The sequence below is a fragment of the Zonotrichia leucophrys genome, chromosome 10, assembly GCF_028769735.1.
Source record: "Zonotrichia leucophrys gambelii isolate GWCS_2022_RI chromosome 10, RI_Zleu_2.0, whole genome shotgun sequence".
NCBI classification, from domain to species: Eukaryota; Metazoa; Chordata; class Aves; order Passeriformes; family Passerellidae; genus Zonotrichia; species Zonotrichia leucophrys.
Window position 1 is genome coordinate 4,691,744 of NC_088180.1, and position 22,062 is coordinate 4,713,805.

A 22,062-nucleotide genomic window follows, 5' to 3' on the forward strand; every position below is an offset into this window, starting at 1 on the left:
CTGGCGGCGGGGAGGACCCGCCCCGCTCTCACCTCCCCGCCTTCCCTCGCGCCCCGGGCCCCAGCACGGACACAACGCTTCGTAAAATGCTTTTTATTCATAAACTTGATGCAAGTTTACAAATTACTGTACATTGCCAAGGAACTCTGCCAGAAGAAATGGAACCCAAACAGAAGCGTGCGCCGCAGGGCGGAGGCCGGGGCCGCCGCAGCCCCGCCGTGCCCGGCCACCGGCACAGCCCCGGCAACAGCGCGCACCGGGAGCGCCGCTAAAGCTCGCCCAGGTCGCTTCTTTCGAGCTAAAAACTGGATCTAGAAGCAAATGCACAAGGACCCGCGGGCGCCTGATAGAGAAAAGAGCACAAGTTCGATAGTCAACTAAAAAAAAAAAACCATAAAAACATGCTTCTGCACTTCTGAAAGTGCTTAATCCACGGAACACACCCTTCGCTCGGCCCCGAGGGGTGCACAGGCCTAAGGACTAGCACTACAACCAAAATAAGAGTCGATTCCGGTAAGGCAATGAAATTGTGTAAGTACACAGACCCAGACTCATCTCCTAATAAAGAAAGAACAGTTCCCATTAGTCTTTCAATAACAAAACCACCGTCATGACTATGGCAGCATTTCTTATGCCTCGGAATTGGATGACATGTTTTTGTACTTTATTGTAGTTTTTATATAAAATTTTTTCATTCATGGACTTTTCATCTCAATTTGTGCCAATCACTTTATAAGTTCATTAGTTTAGAAATGATTGCAACAACCCGTTAATAAAATGGAACACCTAAAACGGTTTTTAGTATTTTAAATAACTTCAAGCTTCATACTGTGGCTCTTCTTGTTAAGGAGGTTGAGCCAACAAGTAGCAGGAACAGCCCAGCAAGTTCTGACGCCCCAGTGGAAGTGACTAGTTACAAGGTTTTATTGGCACAGCCTTGCTCTGCATAAAAACAAAAAACCAGAACAAAATAAAAAAGAAAAAAACCAAACAAAAAATTAAAATAATCTAAACAAAGAGCATCTTTTCCAATAAACAGTTCATATTCTCATACAGCCATGAAAAATGTTTAATGACTTAACATACATGTGTTTTTCCTATATCATTAATTTGGAAAATACTACAAATGCTGTCATTTTAGACCAGAAAAACTACTGTGATTTGCAAGACCTGACATTTCCTAAAACAGTATTAAACAATGTATTAAACTTCTTGGCTTTAAATGAAACAATACAATGCAAGTCTCTGCAGTCTGCATTTTGCAAAAAGTAAGAAATACACAGAAGTGTGTGAACAACTCACTCCTATTGTATGATCTTTAGTAAGTTGATAGCCTGCTGCAGGGAGAGTTTATGCTTTCAAATAAAAAAAGGGAGAAGGGAGGGCGTGGCCCAAATCTGCTTAATCCATAAGAACAAATATGGTAAAGGCCCAAACTGCTCAGTCCAGATGCCTAAGAAGAGCGGAATGGTAAGGCTGTAACTTATACTGTACGTGTCAGTTGACAGATTATCCACTAACTTATCTAATAGCTAAAGTCCTCAGTACAGCTGTTATAGGGGCACTCATAGCTTGAGTCTGTGTGTTGGAAAACATAAAAAAGAGCTTGTTTTGTTGACATTGGTCCAGGTATACAACAGTCCTCAGCGTTAGCCATCTTCTTTTGGAGGAGTGTACCAGCCTGTGGAGAACAGAGACATGTTAGGTACCAGCACTGCTGTGTCCAGAGCATCCTACTCTTCACCTGGGAGATGGAACCTGCCTCAGTCCTTCCCTCTTAAGGCAGGCCAGCTCAGCACGAGCTGAGCACACTTACTCAGTGCCCTAAATGTGAGTAAGTCAGCAGTGGGAGACAAACCATGTGGCACATTGCAGGATCTGCCCTGGTATTTGGGTGTGCACACACAGATTTCTGTGGCAGCAGCTATCCTGAGCGGGACAAGCTGAACACCAACAAGGGGAAGCTGCTGAAGGAGAACAGTTCTCTAACCAAACTTAACAAAAGACAGGTAAAACCCCCAAAGTCTTCAAGCTGCTTAAAACATAGACATACAAACATGACTGCAGTGGGACACTTGTAAATCCCATTTTGTGTAGAGTTAGGCATGCACAAGCAACCAAACAGTTTATCCTACTTCTGCAAATCTTACCGTAGGAATAAGCTCAGAAATGTCAGCTGAATAACTGGTCTCCTGACATAATTTGGCACGTTTAACAGCTGAATCATACCTGATCAGGTGTGCACTGCTTTTTCTAGAGACCTCCAATCTTAATTCTCTCAGCTGCTCTTGTAACACTTCCTTTAAATGTGTGTACAGTGACTACAAGGCCTATTTGTGCTGTCCCAGAGAGCATGTAGCAGCTCTAAGCTTAAGCCACCCTTCACAGCAGCACTGAGTACTGTGAATGCTTTGTGCTCAGCTCCTGAGGCAGCACTGATCACTTGTAGCACTAAGCAGCCACACTGGTTTTTGTAGCAAACAAAAGAGCAAAAGGCTCAGTGAATGGCAAGATCAAAATACTGTAAAACTGGAGATGATGTTGAAATCATTATCTTTGATCTCCCTCCCAAGAGTACAGGTGTTCTGTTCTGTGTTAGCAGCAGGGAAACCGAGGTGCTCACTGCAGTCACACAAACACTTTCACAATAACCTCAGTTCCTGGAGGACACTGTCCAACCCAGAAGTGTAACTGCACCGACTCCCTCATCACAAGACCAGAGAACCAATTCTGCTGACTTCCTTTATGTAACACATAAGCTACTTAAACCTCCTAAAGCCTCAGGCTTCTCATACTGCCACAGTAAATTCAATTACACCTGAAGCACTTGTACACTTGTTTTATGCAGCAGAGAGACTTTAAATAGAGTTTAAAAGCCCACAGGTGGGCAGGTGTTTCCCTATTCTATTGTACACTTTCCCAGCTAGTACACCTCACTTGGACTTGTATTTTTCAGTCTCAGGTCTTTTTCCCTACTTTCTCTCTTCATTAATGATTATTTCCACTAGGTTCTTGGCACATTGAAACAAAATCTTTCAGGGAAAGGGATAAACTCCCAGCAAATACATTGCCAATATTAAGAGTCCCTAAAGCTACAGTGAGGTTCCTAGATGAACTGGCTGAACATGAAATGCAGCTGCCTCTCAAAAGCAGCAGGAACACACACAGCATTCAAGTAAAATGGAAAAGTTGCAATGATCACAGTCACGTTATTTAAGCACTACTGTTTTTCTAGTGCAAGAAAAAAAGAAGGAAGAAACATTTGTGGTCTTCCCAAGCCAAAATAAGGCACTTTGTCACTTCAGGTTTCTCTGTGGCAAACACCAATTCCCAGGGTGCTGTGCAGACAAGAACAAAGAGGCAAGAACATACATACCATTTTTCTCATGTATTTGTACTAGTGACTTATAGGACTGCTGTGCTCTTGCTAGATTATATTGATTCTGAAAGGAGAAAAAAATAATATAAAAACCTGCATCTAGACATCAAGACTCAAAACCAGTTCTAACAAGGAAATTACACAGCGGGCTTAAAAATAAAGTCCCTGCACAACATTAGAACATTCCTGGCTTTCAAGGTTTTCTTCTTAGAGCCAGAAATTCCAAATCCTCCCAATTCTAATTGTCCTTCCCTCCCCTCCCTTGCCAATACAAGGATGGCAAAAGCCTACCCTGCCCATCCCAAGGCTTTATCCCTCTCATACACTTGTAATTACATAAAAATATTTAATTGCCAATAAAGTACTCATACAGACACCAGACAATTTGAAATGCAGCTATATATTTGCAATAGCAATTCTGGCATTAAACATCTTCTATGCAAGTCAGCAAGTAAATGGATGCCCAACAGTGATTTGTGTAGTTGAGAAACACAGCACATTTACCTTATTGGCTCCAAACTGTACTCTGGCTTTTCCTTTGACTAAAGTGGCATTGATCTGCATGATGACTGATTCTATTGAGTAGGCACTGCTCCAGCCCTGGAGGAGGAAAGGAATGCTAACATACAACATGTACTCACTTCTTGTGCTCACCTTGCAAATCTGTTTTGGAACACTTGCTTTGCGAGTTTTTTTCCTGCATTCCAGTTTCAATTGCTAATTTTCAGTTAACATTTATTTTCCACAGAAAGTCTGTAGAATTATATACAGTCCTAGTACTAAGAATTCATAAGAATTAAAAGACTGAACTACATTCCAAAATACAGCAAGACAGGAACAAAACAGCTCCATCCTTACACCACTGACACATTTTCAGCAATGTCACAACAGAAATTACAACTCCTTTTTCCAAGAAGTAGAAAAGACTGATCTCTAATGAAGTCAGTAAGCTGTAAGAACTCTGCTCATCTCTGGCATTGCTTTACCTTCCAGAGCTCACAAGAGTTTCTGCCAGAGCCTGCAAGTAAACTACTTCATTAATTTACTTTTTAAAGAGAAAATCACACTGTCTGCACAAATCATCTATGACTATAATCACCTGTACTCCTCACTTCTCCAGAGCTGACTTTAGTGGTTGAAGAGGCTTCTAGAAAAGAAAACAATTTGTCTTGCTCCCCACACTGCCTGCCTTCCTCACAGAGATTCTGGGAGCTGCAAGCTGACCTGCTCACACTGCCTGCCTCTTCCTCACATCTCCTGTCATCCATCCAAGGCAGAAAAGAAGATCTCAAACAAGATCAGCAAGGCAAATCTTGTGGGACTGAGGTTTAATTCCACCATGTTTCCTTTGGAATGTGTAATTTATTCCACAGAGAGATTCTTCAACTCAAGAGAAGCACCCATTTTCATTATTTTCAGGCATGTTTTATTATCCAGATAACAGAGCTCATATTTACCTGTTTAGTAAGAAGTTCCATGCATAATGCACCTCCACCTAGGACATACCTAGAAACAAATGTGAAAGAAAATATACTTGGCATCAGCAGTTAGTGGAAAGGTACAAGTGCTCACAGCACTTTAGGCTCTTGCCAGCTTGTTTGTTCAATTCTTTGTTCATAAAGCTGAAATGCCCTTTAACCAGTAATATATTGAAACTAGTTAGCCATGTAATACTTGGGCAAAGAAAATTAGCATAGTGAGATAAAAAAAGCTGTTTGCTAACTAGACTTAGGTTAAACCACTGACTGAGCTATTCTGCACAACTGCAGAGACCATGGAAAAAGGAAAGTTACTTTTTATGGCTACTCTACATACACAGGGTACAGATGTGTAGCTAAAAGAAAACAACAATCAATTGTGTGAAGAAGTTTAACGCCATTTCAAACAATGCAGGTGCACTTCTAAATAACATGAGATTACCAGATCTTTTCTTGCTCTTTTTCTCTAAATACCTTTTTTAAATTTCAAAAATATTTTATCCATTGTGCTTAAAGGGACTCAGCAGAACATCAGAGCATGAGAAAACCTCGACTGAGGGAAGAGAATTTACCACTGCCAAAATGTATTCTCCTCTATGATCAAGACATTTATACCTCACAGATCCATATGACATTCACAGGGAAATGACCACTGAAAAGCCATCCTTTTTTCATTCTGAAAAGAAGTCTGAGTACAATCAAATTAGAATCCAATGAATTTTCTGGTGTTTGGGTCTGCTTGTTTAATTTTGAGATAGCAGCAGCCCTCAGGAACTCTATTTAACTGCACTAACCATTTACTGAATTAAAGAAGAATACATGACAATTCAAATCATAAAAGAATCAGCACCAGCTATCACAGACTGTATTTTCAAAAGCAGGTATCATTTCCTGTCACCAGGAGATGCCTAAAAGCCTTGGAAGGTGAAATTGTCTCTCCATGGGTATATACAAGTTCCACAGACAGCATGTCAAACATGCTTTAGATGACATTTGGAGCGTGTTTTCAATGAAATTTTGTAGTTTTGGATTAGCATTTGAGGGATTTTTAAACAAAAACTTTATGGCAGTGCTACCAGCAAGAGAGAGACGGGTAAGACTTTACAGCAAACTTAAGGCAACACAGGGATCAAGACCCATTCAAAGCACCCTACAAGAGGAGAAGGAAGAGCAATGTTAACTCCCCACAGAGGTCAGTTCTTACACATATGGCAGGCACAGAGTTTTTCAAGTTTAACATTTTTACCACAAAGCACAATTTCTGCAGGGCAGCTCAAACCTACCCTCCCGTGAGCACAGGAGACACCACTCGCACAAAGGGAGGATCAAAAGGGAAGTTATCCTGAGAAGAATAAAAAAACACGTTAAGGAAAATACTGTGACACTGCTTCCCAAACAGAAAGTATTTCAATAGCCTTATTTGTCAAATCAGATTTGAAGTACTACAATTTTTCAGTTGTGTAAAAATTCACTTTCCATAGTATTGGCTAAAAAGCTTTTTTTTTTGGGATGCTTCAGAGATTAACTTAAAAGTTAGTTTTCTTTTCCTACCATTTTTTTTTAAGACCACAGATCCATTATTAACAGCTGAGGGTCATTTCAGCAATTTTCTATAGAAAGCCTCAAATTTAACTGAAGCTTTTTGTCCTACAGACACTTACCTTAAAAGAGAAGTTGAGTAAAATGTATTCTACACCTTCTTTTTCTTTTAAGACCTGAAGATCACTATGCAGTGGGCTATCAGGATCAACCCTGTAAAAGCAGCAGGGGGGAGACCATGGATCAAGTTACTATTTTCAATACCTGTAAACAGTAGTTCCTCTTAAATACTTCCTTTATGTAATTGTAGTTTACAAATTGTAGTTTAAGGTGAAATGTTGGAAATTACTGCTCCTTTTACCAAGTAAAAACATTGCCACAAGATCAGCATAAAAGCTTGCTGCAACATACAACATTCCCAATGCTATCAAGTGTTGCTTAAACATAGCACAAAATAAGCTCTTTATTTGAAAAGAGCAATTTTAATTCTCTTCAATTGTGTTCAAATAAGAGGGGAGAAAAACAGGAAGACTGTAGTAATCTTGTTTTCAGCACATAGTTAGTGAATCCTTTATGGAATATGTAATTGTACTTCTGCATCAGCTGTTAAAAGTAATCTGCATCAGCAGAAGTACTAAAGCCAGCAGCTTCTGCTCAGCAGATTTTCAACAACTGTTTGTTCCAAAATGCTGGTGGTTAGCAGCCTGGCCATTAATGCAGACCCCACTGGGTTAATCCCAATGGGTTCATCTGACACCTCATCCACTTTTAAATAGCAGAGACCAGTCAAAAACACCTGCAGCAAGCCAAAAGCAGATGTTAAAGGGACTGAAAGGCCCTTAACCTAATCCTCTACTACAGCTGAAACTACAAAGTTGAACATCTCATTTCACAACTTCTTGGGCAGGTAGTCCCCATCCTACCAGTGTGAAGTTATTTCAGAAAAAAAATCTTCCAGTGCTTAGGAACCTCTCATTTCAAGGCATGGCTTTTGCTGTGCCAGTTCAAAGGGACCTGTTCTAAGTAACAATACTGTTCCTTCCTCACATGGGCTCTTTCCTCTGAGCATCTACCCCTCAGCTACTCTGCACATAGTGCATTTGTTTCCACACTTTTTGCTGCAATAAACAAACACAACACTTCTTTTCTTAGACATTCTGGAAGGCATTTGCTGCATGCACTCCATTTCCTCTTCTCTGAAGGCAGAAAATGAGACCTGTTCACAGCACTTGAACAGAGGTTTCAAATCACTGCACTTGGTTTGAGCACTTGGTTACAGACACACTCAATAGGAAAGGCCTCCAATAACGTGACACAGATTTCTCTGATGTGTCATTCCTGCCATTTTCAGCCTCAAAACCTTCACATGCCCATGATTACACTAAGAAGGAAACAAAACTATTTCAGCAGTTGGTGACCCAGGTTGCACAAGTCTCACCCCTAGGACAAGGCAACAATTGCAGGTTAACTCCTGTGCTGAAACAGCCTCTGTCCTTTCCCCCCAGGACATCTCTGAACCCGGGGAAGCTCCTCCATCCGCTGCCAACTGCTGCAGCCCCCCAGCACAGTCTGGGGAGGCTCCTCCTTTCTTTTAGGGTACTGTACAGGGATCCTGTTACCAGGAATAATTCCACTCTAACACCTCTAGGATTTAAGTTACAGGACTATGGATGTAAGAAGGTGAGTTATGTACTGCTGTTCACTTGGTATACTAGACAATGACAGAAGACAAGGTACATATCATTATATAATTCACATTTTTGTGATAGCTATAAGTTTCAGTCCTGTGTGTCTGTTTAACTGTAGAAATAAACAACTAATGACACTCAGTTATGTTCTTTCCTACATCTTAAGTGCAACTAGAAGCTGGAATTCCCTGTCATTCAAAACAAAAATAAAATCAATGCAAAAATTCTTGAAAAGAATTTTCGTCATTTAAGGCTGTATCTTTTGGAGCAGTTTTAGAATTGAACAGTAATGACAGTTAATGCAATACACGTAGCATTGGCAGGGAAAAGCAGGTCAGTCCTTTTGCCAGCTCAATCACTACTGGTCCATCTCTAGATGTTTCTAGGTATCAGAATTACAGCCACTACTTAGTGGCTACAATTACCCTTACTGTACTACTACAGTGATGGTGATTATATGCCATGGCACATAATGTAATCGTGATTTATATACTATGGCTAGAGATACTCATTTATCAAAAGAATCTCTCCAGCAATACTAAAACAAGATTGTACAGAACATGCAAAAAATTTATTAACTTACTTGAGAAGCTTAACATGCCATTCATACAAGCTGTCATTTACCAGTTCCACTGAATATATCCCTGTAGAAATATTAGATGGAATTAATTATGCACTAAAAGTGTAGATAGAAAAATTAGCAAAACCATTCTTTGCTTTAAATTTGAATACTGTCAGCAGGTGAAAGCAATGGGCAGGATACTGAGGCATATCCTTCCTCCAGTAGCAGATGCACTTCTGAGGAGCTACAAGAAAAAAGTGTTTTCACTTCTATTAAATTCCACATTAATCAATATTTTTTCTGATACTTAACCATTTCACCTTCAAACCTTCTACAACAACAACTCCAGCTTGCTTATTACTCACTGTATTTTACACCCAGTACACCACCAATGTGTTTTTAAGACACTTCACAACACAGTGTGAGTGTGCAGCATTGTGTTTCCCAGGTTCCCATCAGTACAGACAGACCAGGACAGCACACAGGACAGGGTATGCAACAGAAACCCAACAAAAAGGAGATACAGCAGTGGATGAAGCACATTCCCAACAGCTGACTGAGGAAGCCAGAAAGATGCACCTAAAGAATGGAATGGTCTGTGGGAGCCAACTGGTGACTTTCAGTGCCCTGTTTGTTTTAAGCATGTTAAACAACAGTTGTGCAATTCATTTCCCAGGGAAGGATGGAAATTATCTGCCATTTTCTTGTATATTCAAAGCTTCCTCTCTGCATAAATTCACAAGCAGCTCTGGAAAAAGCAATAAATCTTTAACCACCCAGCAAGATTTAGAGCATGGTATCAGTCATGTGCAGAAATGAAACCTCCTCTTTCACAGAATATTCATGCATATAGACTAACTCACTATTATTAAACTTGTTTATTAAACTATTAAACTGGCCTAATATTTAACAGCATCCTTGTTACTGACCTAATTATTTGGAAGCCATATACTAATCAGGAACTTGCCTAGAATTTCTGAAGGCAATACAGCCACCAGATTACAGTCACCACATTCTTCCCAAGGAATGGGGGACATTAATTTCTGAGTTTTATTATTCTAGCATAAAAATACTCTTACAGTTGAAGCTTATAAGCATTAGTACTTGGAGTACATGTGACATTTCAAGCTGTCCAGACACCATAATTTCTAAAGCATTTCAAAACTTGGCACACAGGTTAAAGCACCCATGCTTGGTTCTCCTTTCTGAGAGCCACTAACAAGTGGGTACTGCAGCCAAGAGCACAATTTCTAATTTTTCTATGTCTAGAATAACAATGTAGGCCTGAACACATGCTCACTATGCTATCCATGTCCCTTTTAATCAGTAGCTACTTCAGGGACGTGGCATCTGTCTTTGAGGAGCAACCAAAGGAGCTATTAAGGCATTTTTCCAATTCCCCAGATCCAAGGACACTATTTTCTGAACTGACCTTAGTGTAAGTCACAAACTCTAAGAATTTCAATTTGTACTGCTCTGATGTAATAACAAAAGAGTCGATATTCAGAACTCTGCTCATTGTCAACTCCCATTAATGACAAATCTATTCCACTGTTGTATCCAGAATATTTTCTTCCACCTGCATCCAAGTGGGAGCAAACAATACTTTTTACAGAGAAGGCAGTAAGTTACAGTAAGGCTCCTGACACTGTGCTTAACAATGGAAGATCACAAGAGACCTTCTGTGGGAACCCAGAACATCCCTCTGGCTGTCCAGGACCCCTGCCAGGGGGCTCAGAGACCCTGGCACAGAGCCCAAAACACCTGTGGGTTTGATTATGACCCGTGGAGCAAATTACCAACCTTATATGAAGGTCAGCAAGCCACAACAGTTTAGGTAGAATAATAGTGAAGTTATCATGGGGTGGAAAAGTAGATTTTGGGGTTTCTAGAATGGGGGTTCAGGAGGCAAGATGGAGGGAACTGGGTGTGTCCAGCCTTTCTCCTTCTTCTTCTTGGCTTCCATCTTCTGCTGTGATGTTGGCACTTACAGACTGGTTTAGAGTAGAAGCTCACTGTCTAACATAGGTGATAGGTATTGGAAAGAAATTGTAAATATTGTACATGTAGTTTTTAGTATAAAAAGATAACACTGCCCTGGGGGGCAGGCAGAGTGCCTCTGACTGTCTTGCTGAGCTGACCTCAGCAGGACAGGAGAAAGAATTTTATAGATAAGATACAATAAACAACCTCGAGACCAAGAAATGAAGAGCTCTGACTCCTTCTTCAACTGCTGGGCTGGGAAAAGAGACTTTGCAACTTTTCTCAGGGTCACTCTGACAAGCTGGAGACCCTGCCAACCTTCCATCCCTTTATTCACTCCCTAAGCCCTCAGCCCCACTCCTGCACTCCTCCCACCACCCTGAGCCTCCTGTTCTCAGCCACAGCTCCTGTCCCAGCCCAGCTGCAAGGCCCAGACGCTGCCAGCCTCCCCAGCAGGAAGAGCTGTACCCCAAGGGCTGTGCTGCATCTAAGGCAGCAGCTGCAGGAGGGTGCTCAGAGACACAACACCAGTGCAAGACACTGCAGCAGCCCCAGGCAGCGAGTTCTGAGCCAAACAGCGTCTGTGTCCTCAGGGGCAGCAGCAAGGGGGCTCCAGATCTTGATACAAAAGCTACTTAACACCATCCAAAGCTGAGGGAGGGTGTTTGGGGTTTTCTGAATAATCAAGGGGATGCTACTTGGAAGTAATTCATGTGGGTTTTTTGTAATTTTGACAGTGAGAGGGAAAAGGTTGCTGTCAAAAATAATTTCACTTACTAACAGCAGTTTTAAATTAAGGAGCAGTCCTTAATTTAGGAAAGGAATCAAGGTAGGTTCCTCTTGCTTAAATACAAGGTGGGGTAGGGTTTTTATTACTCAAAAGTGATCAAGTAAAAGAGGTGATCAAGTAAAAAGAAACTCATGGAACCGTGAAGCAAGCAAAAGAGTAAGAAATTGAAATGTAGATAGAAAATTCTTTTCAAAACAGAGGCAACATCTTACTTAGAGCAACATTACTATATCAAGAAGTAAATCCCACACAGTCTTTGGATAAAACCAGGGAATTGAAGTCCATAAGAACTATATCTGAATAAAACAGATGCTAAAGATACAACCAGAAAAGATTTCATTTCATGTCCCCAAATTCTTTGTTTCTTGCCCTCCCTTCTCAATCCCTTAAATTACATTAAGTCGTTTGTGAATCTCCAATCTGATATGTGGAAATGAGATAATCTTGTTTTACAGGACTTGTGGCTCCCATTATCTGAACAGGCTAATGAAACTAATTCACAACAGAGTATCTTAATTTTCTGGAGTATTTTTTGCTTCTGTCAGCTCATAAGAAAATTATTTTCTGTTTCTTTAAGGGCAATTCTTCCCCTAGATTTCCCAGGTAGATAAGCAACTGTGCTGTTGAGAGCAAGTTTGTAATCTTTTGCTTGAACTCCAGCAGCACTGCTTCATTTGATAAAGGAAATTAATTTCTAAAATAGATACTACCTTGAATGTACAGCTAGAGTTGAAGCCACTGTCTTTAAATAGTACTCTTTTTATAACACAGTCCAAGAGAAGAAAAAAAATTAAAATACTATTACTACAAGTATTATTGACTTCAGAACTCCCAGTGTTCTACAGTCAGTCCTAAAAACATGTAACCTCATGAAAACTAAATAAAGTGATCCTTACCTAACTAAAAATCAGCCTTAGCCCTTCTGGCTTGTCTCACAAAGAAATGAAAACAGCATTAAATTACCTTGCAACAGTTACAAGAACCTGGGAGTTTCACAATGGTTCCCTTTGTGCATTAGTAGGAAGAAATTAAATTTAGGGTAAAATGGACCACGGGACAAGTACTCTAACAAAACTGACATTAAAAAAACCAATTACTGCCACAGCCTGTGCATGTGGTGACAGTTACCTAACAAAAGGCAGAACAAGCCTATGAAAGCAGGAGTTTTATGCAAAGGAGAAGAACTAAGAACATAAATTTACTCAAGGTTGAAGAATAAATGAAACCATAAGGAATGAATCCAGGCAAGTTTTATAACAAACAGCATCAATTTACTGGCACAATGTAATAAATGTGTCAGTAGGACTGTGTTTCAAAGCAGAATTGCCATCATCTTTGTAGTGTCAACCTCCACTTGACACTACTTCATCACCATATTTTAGAGATCTACATGAGGCATCCAGCTGCAGTGTTTTTACATATTTCCAAAGTCATAAGCTCTAAGGCACTGCTCTCACCCTTTAGAACCTCATCTTTCTGTCATGTTTAGCAAGACTTGCTCTTCCTCATAATTCAGAGTACGCTTTCTACATGAAGATCAGTCTTTTGCAATTCATTAAGACTTGTTTATCTAAAGCCAAGAAATGGCATTATTAGAGAGCCTAACCCTCCCCTCAAACCACAGCTGGCCAGGGGCCCCTGGCTGACCCCAGGGGTACCACACGTGCCTGAGCACCCCACAGCGCTGTTACAGCCTTAGCTCTGACCACCAAAACAAACCCTGAAGGTCAAAACAGGCAGTAAAGCATCCCCCTTGACTTCACACAGATCTGCTTCCTCCTCCCTAGACACACCAACCCATTCCTTGCCACACGGGGGGTCACTGGGGCACACTGGCAAGCACTCAGCTGCAGGGTGAGGAGCCAAAGGGAGCTGCATTAGATCAACACTAGGTCACCTCATCAAATTTATACCCCTGACATTTTACCACTGTCCCCAGCACTTCCACACATGAAACAATTGACCTAAAAGTTAAATACGACAAATCAAAACAGGAACCTATTGTCTCCTCACCTCTGTTCTTTCACACATGATTAAAATGGCATCGTCAAGTGAGGTTTAAGTCCACTAGAAATAAATATGAACACAAGTCCAGAAAAGTGAAAATGTATTTAAGTTTATACTGACTCCCTAATTAGGCATTCCTCCTGCTCTCACCCTGGCCTGCACCAGGGTCTGACACCTGGCTGCAGTGATGGAGTTGTCTATTTGGCAGACCTAGAGGAATACAACTTTCCCAAAATCCATGTAATTTCTATTTCTCATACAGTAACACTCAGGCAATTCAAATTGTGAATCCTTTGCTGAGCTACTTTAGCTACAGCTCCTATAAGGAATAAATGAAACAGCCATCCACTACCTCAAGATAATCACTGCTCATTACTCTAATTTAAAATACAAGCTTGTTTTCCACTGTAACTCACATCATTATTGCAAGGAATAGATGTTCTGACTTTTCTCCACAAATAAACCACTTTATGTAATAAGAGTATACATGATGTATCTATGTATTTTTACATATGTGCACACACAAACATGCACTTATATACAAACACAGGACAACAAAACACAGAGAAGTTAGCAGCAAGTATTTCCCAAGAGAATTCATTTAAAGTATATTTCAAAAAGGGAAATCTGAGGCATTTACCTGTTTTATAACTCTGTGATCTATATATATCCCTGAGTTCTTTCATAAGTCGATCTGAAGCCTGAACTGACCCAGAGACTGCACCCTGAAACAAACAAAAAAGACTCCAAATAAGTGAAAAGTAATATTTACAAACAACTTCACATTACTAACTAGAAGGTATTAACAATATATTAATTTCTGTACGAGAACTGGGTTTCTGAAAAGGTAAATATTCTGGTGAGCAAAGTCTATCCCAAAGAAACAAGGCCCTCCCTCTAAAGAACATTAATATATACTACTAAATGCTACAGGTGATACAAACTTTTAATCAAGGTACAACAGGTATATTTCTGTAAAGGAGCTAAATCTTTGGCATTTTAATTTCCAAGATGGATGCACAGTACATCTCAGAGTGAAATATTTAATTTTACATCCTGCTTTTACACACTGAGAAGAAAAGTAAGCCCAATCCTAAGAGTGAGCTTCTACACATAAGGTATTATTGCTTTCTCAGAGGTATATTTTTATTTGGTCATTGAAAAAGGGGTAAACACCCACTCTAGAACAGCAGCTTCCTGAGGAATAAGACCAAGCAGTGAATTTAGAAAACGTGGAACATAAGCAATACTTATTGCAATTGAGTGAAAAAAATCAACATCTACACAGAGGAAGACAAAGGTATGTAAACCTTAAAATACAAAATATTTCTTGTGACTTGTCATAGTTCTTGTGATTTATGCAACTATGGCAAAATCTCTTCTCTTCTTTTAGAGCTCAGTTCTGTACTGCTCAGCACCTCAAAGTGAGAGAAAAACTCAAATCAATTTTCCTATATGTTATGTGATTACTCTGCTTATCCCACCCAAAATACCACTTTAGGTTCAAGAGTTTTGAAAAGCAGAGAGATAAAAGTTAGCATTATAAGATTTAAAATACAGAATAGGAACAAGGACTCCAAAAGAGCTAAGGTAGTTACCACCCCAAACCCTGACCCTGTGACACTTGGGCTTTCACCATCAGTCTGTTTCCCAAAGGCAGATTATTCCATTGGACCTTGGCAGTTCCCTTCTGCTCCTGCTCTTCAGTCACTGCCACTGAAATACAGGCTATCATATGGAGCTCATCAGCATGGCTGGGGGGAAGAAACCATGACAAAAAATAAAACTGCCCCACTACCAAATAAAAAAGACCCACCTAGGATAATTCAGCCTGTCTCATCAAGTACTAAATAAGTAAATTGATGAGGCTGCTTTTTTACTCCATCTAAAAATTCAAAGATTCTTATTTTTTCAGTTTCCTTCCAGACACTATGAACACCTATAAACATATCCTTTTTGGACACAAGTGTCAAAACTATTTCTGGAAGAATATGAAGCAGCTGTGACCATTACCTCATACCCAAAACATCCTCCCTGTTTGCCTCAAGTCCACAGTGATGTTTTATATTCTCCAATGTCTTAATTGTAGGAACAAATTACTCCTTAATAAAAATTAAGTATCAGTAACAGTTACTTGATGGTAAAGCCTCCACATAGTCCTCTGTCTTCTCTGTCTAATAGTACCAAATAATACACTTAGACTTTTCTTTCAAGGCTATTCATTTTCATACACCTTTGATTTAATTATGCAGATTTCTGAAATTCCACTAGTTTTTCTTAACAGACCGGTATGAAGGATGAACCTTGTAATTAAACATGCAAATAACAGGCAACTCCTTTCATCTGATTAAACAAAAGCTACATACAAACAAGGCTTCAGACAAGTAATTTCTCTACTTACTGTGCTCCTCTCTATAGAGCAGTATCAGACAAAGAAGGGATTTCTCAAAATTTATGGAAAAAGGTTGTTTATTTGCAATATCTGTATATTACTACTATTTATGCCAACTATTTACAGATTAGCTGAAAAATGAAGCATTACACTTAACCAGTTAACACAGCAGTGTTAATCACCACTCTTTGTATAGTTGCTGTGCTTTGTGAGCATTAAGATTAGGACTCATCAATAGGTGGAGTCTGGAGGAAAGACATTTCATAGACAAGTGTCAAGACTTTGGTTGTCTTCTGAGCAGAGCTGTGCAGATCCTTGCCCCTTCCACTGCATTTCTTACTAAAAGAAGGAATTTTCATACACTTTCCACAGATTGTCAACCTATAAATATAGGCAATTTAAGAACAAGTTAGATGGTCAAAGACATCCTGTGGAAAACTACCTCTCTCATTGCATCTCTATTTCCATCCAATTAAACTACTAAATTTCTATAATGTTAGAAGTTCATCTTGGCAAATGAAAATTTAAGTATCTTCTGTACTTGAGACATTTAAAAACCAAAGCTTAACACACCCACATCCCCCTGACTTCCACTATAACAGCTGATAAATGAGGTGGTATTAAAGGAGATAGCTGTAGTGTGTAAGCAAGCCTCAACACACTTTGTCTTTGGCTTCACCCTTTTTCCCCCAGGGGTTTCTGGCTGGGCTGCTCACTCCTTATATAGCAGCACTAAACATAGTTACACTTGCTGCTCTAAAGAATCGATGGACTGTAAACCAGTCATCTACAATCAGGAGAAAGAGGATAGCAAGCTTAACTTAAGGAGTTTAGCACAGGGGCTTATTTTATGTGCTCTGAACTACCCTTGGAGGAACTTGAAGAGGAAGGTAACAGCTAAACCTGATGGTAAGCCTAATGGCAAACACCAGTGCTCTGAAGCACGTCTTCATTCTGGTGTCACTTGTGGGCTTTGGAGCCACTGTAAAGTGCAGTTTAGAAGAGAGCACAACTTGCATCCCACCACTGCACCATACACAGCATTGAGGTCAGTTTTGACTACAGTGATACTAAAATTAAAAACTTTTTCCATAACTCAGTACACGTAAGTTATAATTTCAAAGACTGAACCCAGATATAAATAACAGTATCCTTCTGGAAAAGTGGGACTTGACACTCCAAGGGAGATAAAGTTCCCATTTCTCAAATTGTGACAGTAAGATTTATAGTTGCAACTGCTTCAGACATAAGTGGTCAATCATGGGATCTGATGGGTATCTGTCACATGGGGCTGATACCAAGAGCAGGAAGGCAAAGCCATTTTATCTGAAGTAGTTAAATGAGCTGCAGGACCAGACCCAAGTGACTTTTTTTCCTAATAAGTAATCAAATAGGCACAAAAAATCTCAATCATCCCATCCTGTACCACGTTGTGGCTCTCCAGAGCAATGAGCAGGTAAGCTGGAGAAATCCCTGCTGCAAGAGGCAAACATCTATGTGACAACATGCCAGCTGCTGAGAGCTGCACATAACAGAAATACCTGGAGGAATGCAGGAATTCTCACAGCCAAAACTGCTGGACATGAAAAATATTCACAAGATGCACCACTACAAGCCTGTCCTGCTCTCAAACTCTCCCCCCAAGGATGAGCCACTGTTGGAAACAGGAACCTCGTGGGGCAGTGGGACCAGCACTGGCCATTGCCCTGCTGTACTAACTAAGGGCACAGAGACATCAGGGGTTTCTTTTCCCCTTCCAACCCTCAAAATGCACCCACAGCCTGCTCTCCCCCCAAGTTATACGGGATAGGAGGTGCAGTTCACTGCAGTTTTTTATCCAAAGATCTGATTGTTTTCTGCCTGATCAGAAAAATACTGTGAACACATCAGAATGCAACAGGAAACCTCTTCACTCAATAAATTTCAGGAGATTTAGCCACAAGACTAAAAATCACTTGCTGAAACAAAACATGTAAACTCCACCAAGATAATAAACTGAAATCTAAAGTAACCCAAAAAGAGCTAAAGAACATAAGTTCCATTTGTTACTGAACTTTCTCCATTTTTGAGCAGAAGCACAATCATTCCTAGAAGTTCAAGTAGTTTCATACTTCCTTCAAGGATTAGACTAAAAATAGAAATGACACCTCAGATTTCATAAAATCTGAAGATGAAAGTACAGACATTGGAGACTTTTGAAGAGAAGTGCTTAAACTCCTCAGCATGAAACAGGAAAAGCTAATAGCATTATCTAAATAAGAAAGGCATTAGTCTCTGAAATGACTATGTGGGGAGAGACCTCTGAAAAGCAAGCAGCAGCAAGTTGTTAAATATTTGAAGTTAATGATTCCAGTTCAAAGACCTATTTTAACTACAGGTAAGCAAGTGGTTCTTTAAAGTTATTACAATGTTAAGAGGAGGATTAATTCTTGCTCCAAGTTACATACTGTACCAAAAGCCAAATTTATTTCCTGATGCTAGCAAGAAGAATAGGATTAAGGATACTGCCAAAGACAGAACTCATTTACAAAATTAGTAAATACACATTCTTAACTTGTACAACACACATAAACCATAAAAACTCCTAGGACAACATCTTGAGAAGCAGCAAAATGTCTTTAACCTATCAGGAATAAATGACAGTGGCAGCGCATGCACTGCTTTCCCATGAAGGAGCCTTGAGCTCCAGCCTGCACTGCAGCCAAGGGGAGCGAGGACAGCCCGTGGATCTGGGCCAAAGAACATGGAAAGGAAATGAAAAGTCTTCTGGCTGCACTGGGCACCAGTCAAAGCCCTGTTTTATGCTGTACATTCCCATTTCCAACAAGCAGCATGTAAATGGCATGGGTTTGTTTTACTGGCCTCTGCTGAGGAAACAAAGTACCCCAAAAGGGTTAAAAAACCAGACCAATTTAGCCACTGCATTCAGGTTTGTGAAACTCAGTGTCCTCTAAGAAACCCAGTTGTGAGGGCTGTACAGATTGAAATTTTGCTTTGTGTTAGGACACTCAGCAAATAACTGCTCTTACAGCATGGTTAACACATTCTATCAGAAGCCCCCTGGTCTGGCAGCATGGAGGACCAATAAAGTGCTACTGGGACAGCTCTTTCCTAGGTCAGTAGCACAGCTACAGCTTTTGGTTCTCCAGCACCTAGGAGTAAACTTCCACAAGTCCTTGGAGAAATTATTTCAGCAGCACAGCTATTTCTGGTGACCCACAAAAATACCACAGTTCCTCAGCAGCAGTTGAATACCCTGTTCCCTGCACTCAGCTGACCTTGTTTATGCACCAGCATCAACCAGAGTGTCCTGGCATGAGAAACAGCTATTATGTAAGTTGAATCTGCTGTTGTCAAACAGAAAATCAGCAGTGTTCATTTCAGCTCCACTAAATGTGGAGGGAAAAAGCAAAAGGAAAGGCAGTATTGGCCAAATAGGAAAAGAATAGATAGCAAAAAAAAATCTGGAGTTTTAAGAGGCTTTCTGCACCAAGGAAGAATGCTGACACCACAAAAACTTTTCTTCTGTTCTACCATATTTTACATGATTGTAAAGCAGGCCATGCCTTTCAGGCTGCAAGAGGTTAAATTTTCTTTAACAATTAAAGACTCCTTACTATTAGGAGCTTGAGTTATACCCACAGAAACACACAAAACCTCACTAGGCATCGTCTCAAACTGTGAACATTCAAGTTTAAACAAAACCAGTAAGTGACTGTTGTGCTTATGGTTACTCAAGTCTCAGAACAGGACTTGATTATACAGCCAAAGCAGTTTGGGACCTTATGTTTACCTGCTTTCAAACCCTGAAATGCCAATCAGGTTTAGGTGTTAAAATTTTAAAATCCTGTGGATGGAGCAGATCATAAACAGAAGTATTAAATTTCATGGTTTATACCTTTTAAGCTTCTATGAAACAAAAGCTTTGATTTCTTTGGGAGTCAGGGTAAACAGAATTAAGGCTGTATGACATCATCACACCCTCCTACATGCACCTCTGAGAAGCAGAAGCCTCTCTGGAGCCTGGCACTTGGGACAGAACATTTCTAAGCCTCTGGAGAACAAGAACTTTTTCTACAACTGCCTGCTGGTAAGATCACTCAGAAAACTGACAGCAAGGCTGCAGAGCTGCTGAAGGCCCTTTACTTTATGCATGGCAATAAAAAACCTGCACAACAATCCACCACCCTTCAGTAACTTCCAGGTGGCACAGCTATTACTGAAAAATAAACTCATGCATAAAATGGATTTAAGCACAGGTTTGCCAAGTATTTTAAGTCACCCATGACTTTTAACACAGGCAATTTTAATTATGGCTTTAGTTTTTTTACTTAAATAAGGGTTCAGCAACAAAAGTCAAGCTCAAAGCCTGGAGGCATTCTGCTGATTCTGCAAGGAAAACTAATGCTTGCAACAAAGGCACCAAGCAAGAAATAGAGGGATAACTCATGGATACCTCTGGAGATGAGCAGGTAAAGTCAGCTACAGGTTAATTTATGTCTAGGTGTACAGGAGTGGGCTTTCTTTGCAGAAAACCACCTCTGTTTAAAGTCAGAAGTATTGCAAAGACAAAGCATGGAATCATTAACTCACATTTAAGTGATCTTGCCTTTGATTTTTTCTGATTTTTTCTAAGATTGCAAGGTTCTCTTTTTCAATGCCTTCATCCTCAGATTTCTTCCCATCAACTGGTTCCTCCTCCTTCATATCATAGTGATCCAGATCTTCAATGTCCTACGAGAGAGAGAGAGAGAGAGAAGTTAATTGTAAATAACTGTCCTGTGCTCTTCATTCAATGAAACCCTCTCCAAAGGCATGTGGGATACACTCACATACTGCACAGCACTATGGATTTGTGATTGTTGGATGCCATTTTTGGTTTGTTCTAACTTCACCCTCAGCCAACATAACCACTGGAAGTATAGGGAACCTTCATAATACAAATGAAACCCAAATTCACAACATGTTTCTGGTCACAGAAACAAGTACTATCTCTGCAAGAAGATAAGACTGTAGAGAATTAGCTCACTGAAGTAGGCAGCAAACTGGACTAGAGAATCCAAAAGTATCCCAAGGTAAGGTGGCTCCAAGATATTTCTAAAAGGCCCTTCTGAAATTAGAATCCTACTATACTGCACTTCTCACAAGCTGTGCTTAACCTATCTGGCAGGGCTACAGCAACCCTTCAAGAAAGTTAAATATTAGAAAACTATGTGTACTTTATTCAAGGCTAACATTTCAGCTAGAGATTAGATGCAGTAATTTTGGAATCAGGACATAAGACAAAATTCTGTGGTGAAACATTCTGATCACCCAAGCCAACACTTCAGTTCTATGTTCCAGACCAAGGCACTAAAACCCCTCCACTCTGTATCCTGAGATGGGCTTATCTTTGTGGCAGAGAAGCACCCTGAGCTTCAGACAACTGTCTGAAGGTGATTCAAATGCTGCCTGTGGAGAGGAGGGGAAGCATGTAAACACCTTGACACAGAAAAGGAAGCACTGCGGCAGCCACACCAGCAGATCTTGGTTACACAACCACCAGATACACTCCAGTGTGCAGAGCTCTGGCACACCTGGGGCTGCTCTCCATGCACCATCAGTTTGCATGCAGGAAAACCCACACTCAAGGATGTCCTATGTAACAAGAAATACACCTGGTGCATCTGACAACACTGTTTCCTTCAGCTGTAACAGACTTCAGACTGAGTATTCTTCAAAATGCTCATATTTCTCCAATGACAGAGCTGAGGAACTGAAAACTGCTTCTCCATGTAGAACTGGGACTAGATTACAGGTTACAGATATCACTGCCATGCACAATGCCCCCTGACAGCTGATAAATGACGACAGATCACTTCTCTTTTTTACAAAGTAACCCAAACAGAATGCAAAAGGCTACTCTAGCAGTCTGCAAGCAATCAGAGCCTTGTGCCAGCAGGACATGGGACACAGCGCCTTTACAGAAACACCAACTCCAGCAAATGTAGTCTGGATCAGGCTAAATATGGCATAAGAAAGGCTGCTACAAATTAATCTAAGAACTTGGTAGCATTGATATTTTCTATAGGAAGATCATTTATTCAGAGAGAGTTGTTCATTCTTACTAAACCTCAATTGAAAATCTAAATCTGAAGTAGTCAGAACAGTTCTACTATAATAAGGCAGTCTATAGTAGTGTAGAAAGCAAGAATCTTGGAGCTATTCTAACATGTAGCAGATGCAAGCAAAAAGGGTGATTCTT

The 22,062-nt window shown here is 40.3% G+C and overlaps 1 protein-coding gene across 1 annotated transcript in view; it reads right to left on the bottom strand.

The window, feature by feature from the left end:
* Nucleotides 1–79: 79 nt before the first annotated feature.
* Nucleotides 80–22,062, bottom strand: part of UBE2Q2 (ubiquitin conjugating enzyme E2 Q2) — a 46,776-nt gene continuing 24,793 nt past the window's right edge. The window contains exons 5-13 of the mRNA XM_064722019.1: nt 20,412–20,552; nt 14,067–14,151; nt 8,668–8,728; nt 6,519–6,609; nt 6,141–6,199; nt 4,837–4,885; nt 3,884–3,979; nt 3,377–3,443; nt 80–1,681 (exon numbers count right to left, since the gene is read on the bottom strand). Coding sequence (XP_064578089.1) covers nt 1,650–1,681; nt 3,377–3,443; nt 3,884–3,979; nt 4,837–4,885; nt 6,141–6,199; nt 6,519–6,609; nt 8,668–8,728; nt 14,067–14,151; nt 20,412–20,552 — 681 coding nt within the window. The 3' untranslated portion in view covers nt 80–1,649. The remainder of the gene's footprint in view (nt 1,682–3,376; nt 3,444–3,883; nt 3,980–4,836; nt 4,886–6,140; nt 6,200–6,518; nt 6,610–8,667; nt 8,729–14,066; nt 14,152–20,411; nt 20,553–22,062) is intronic.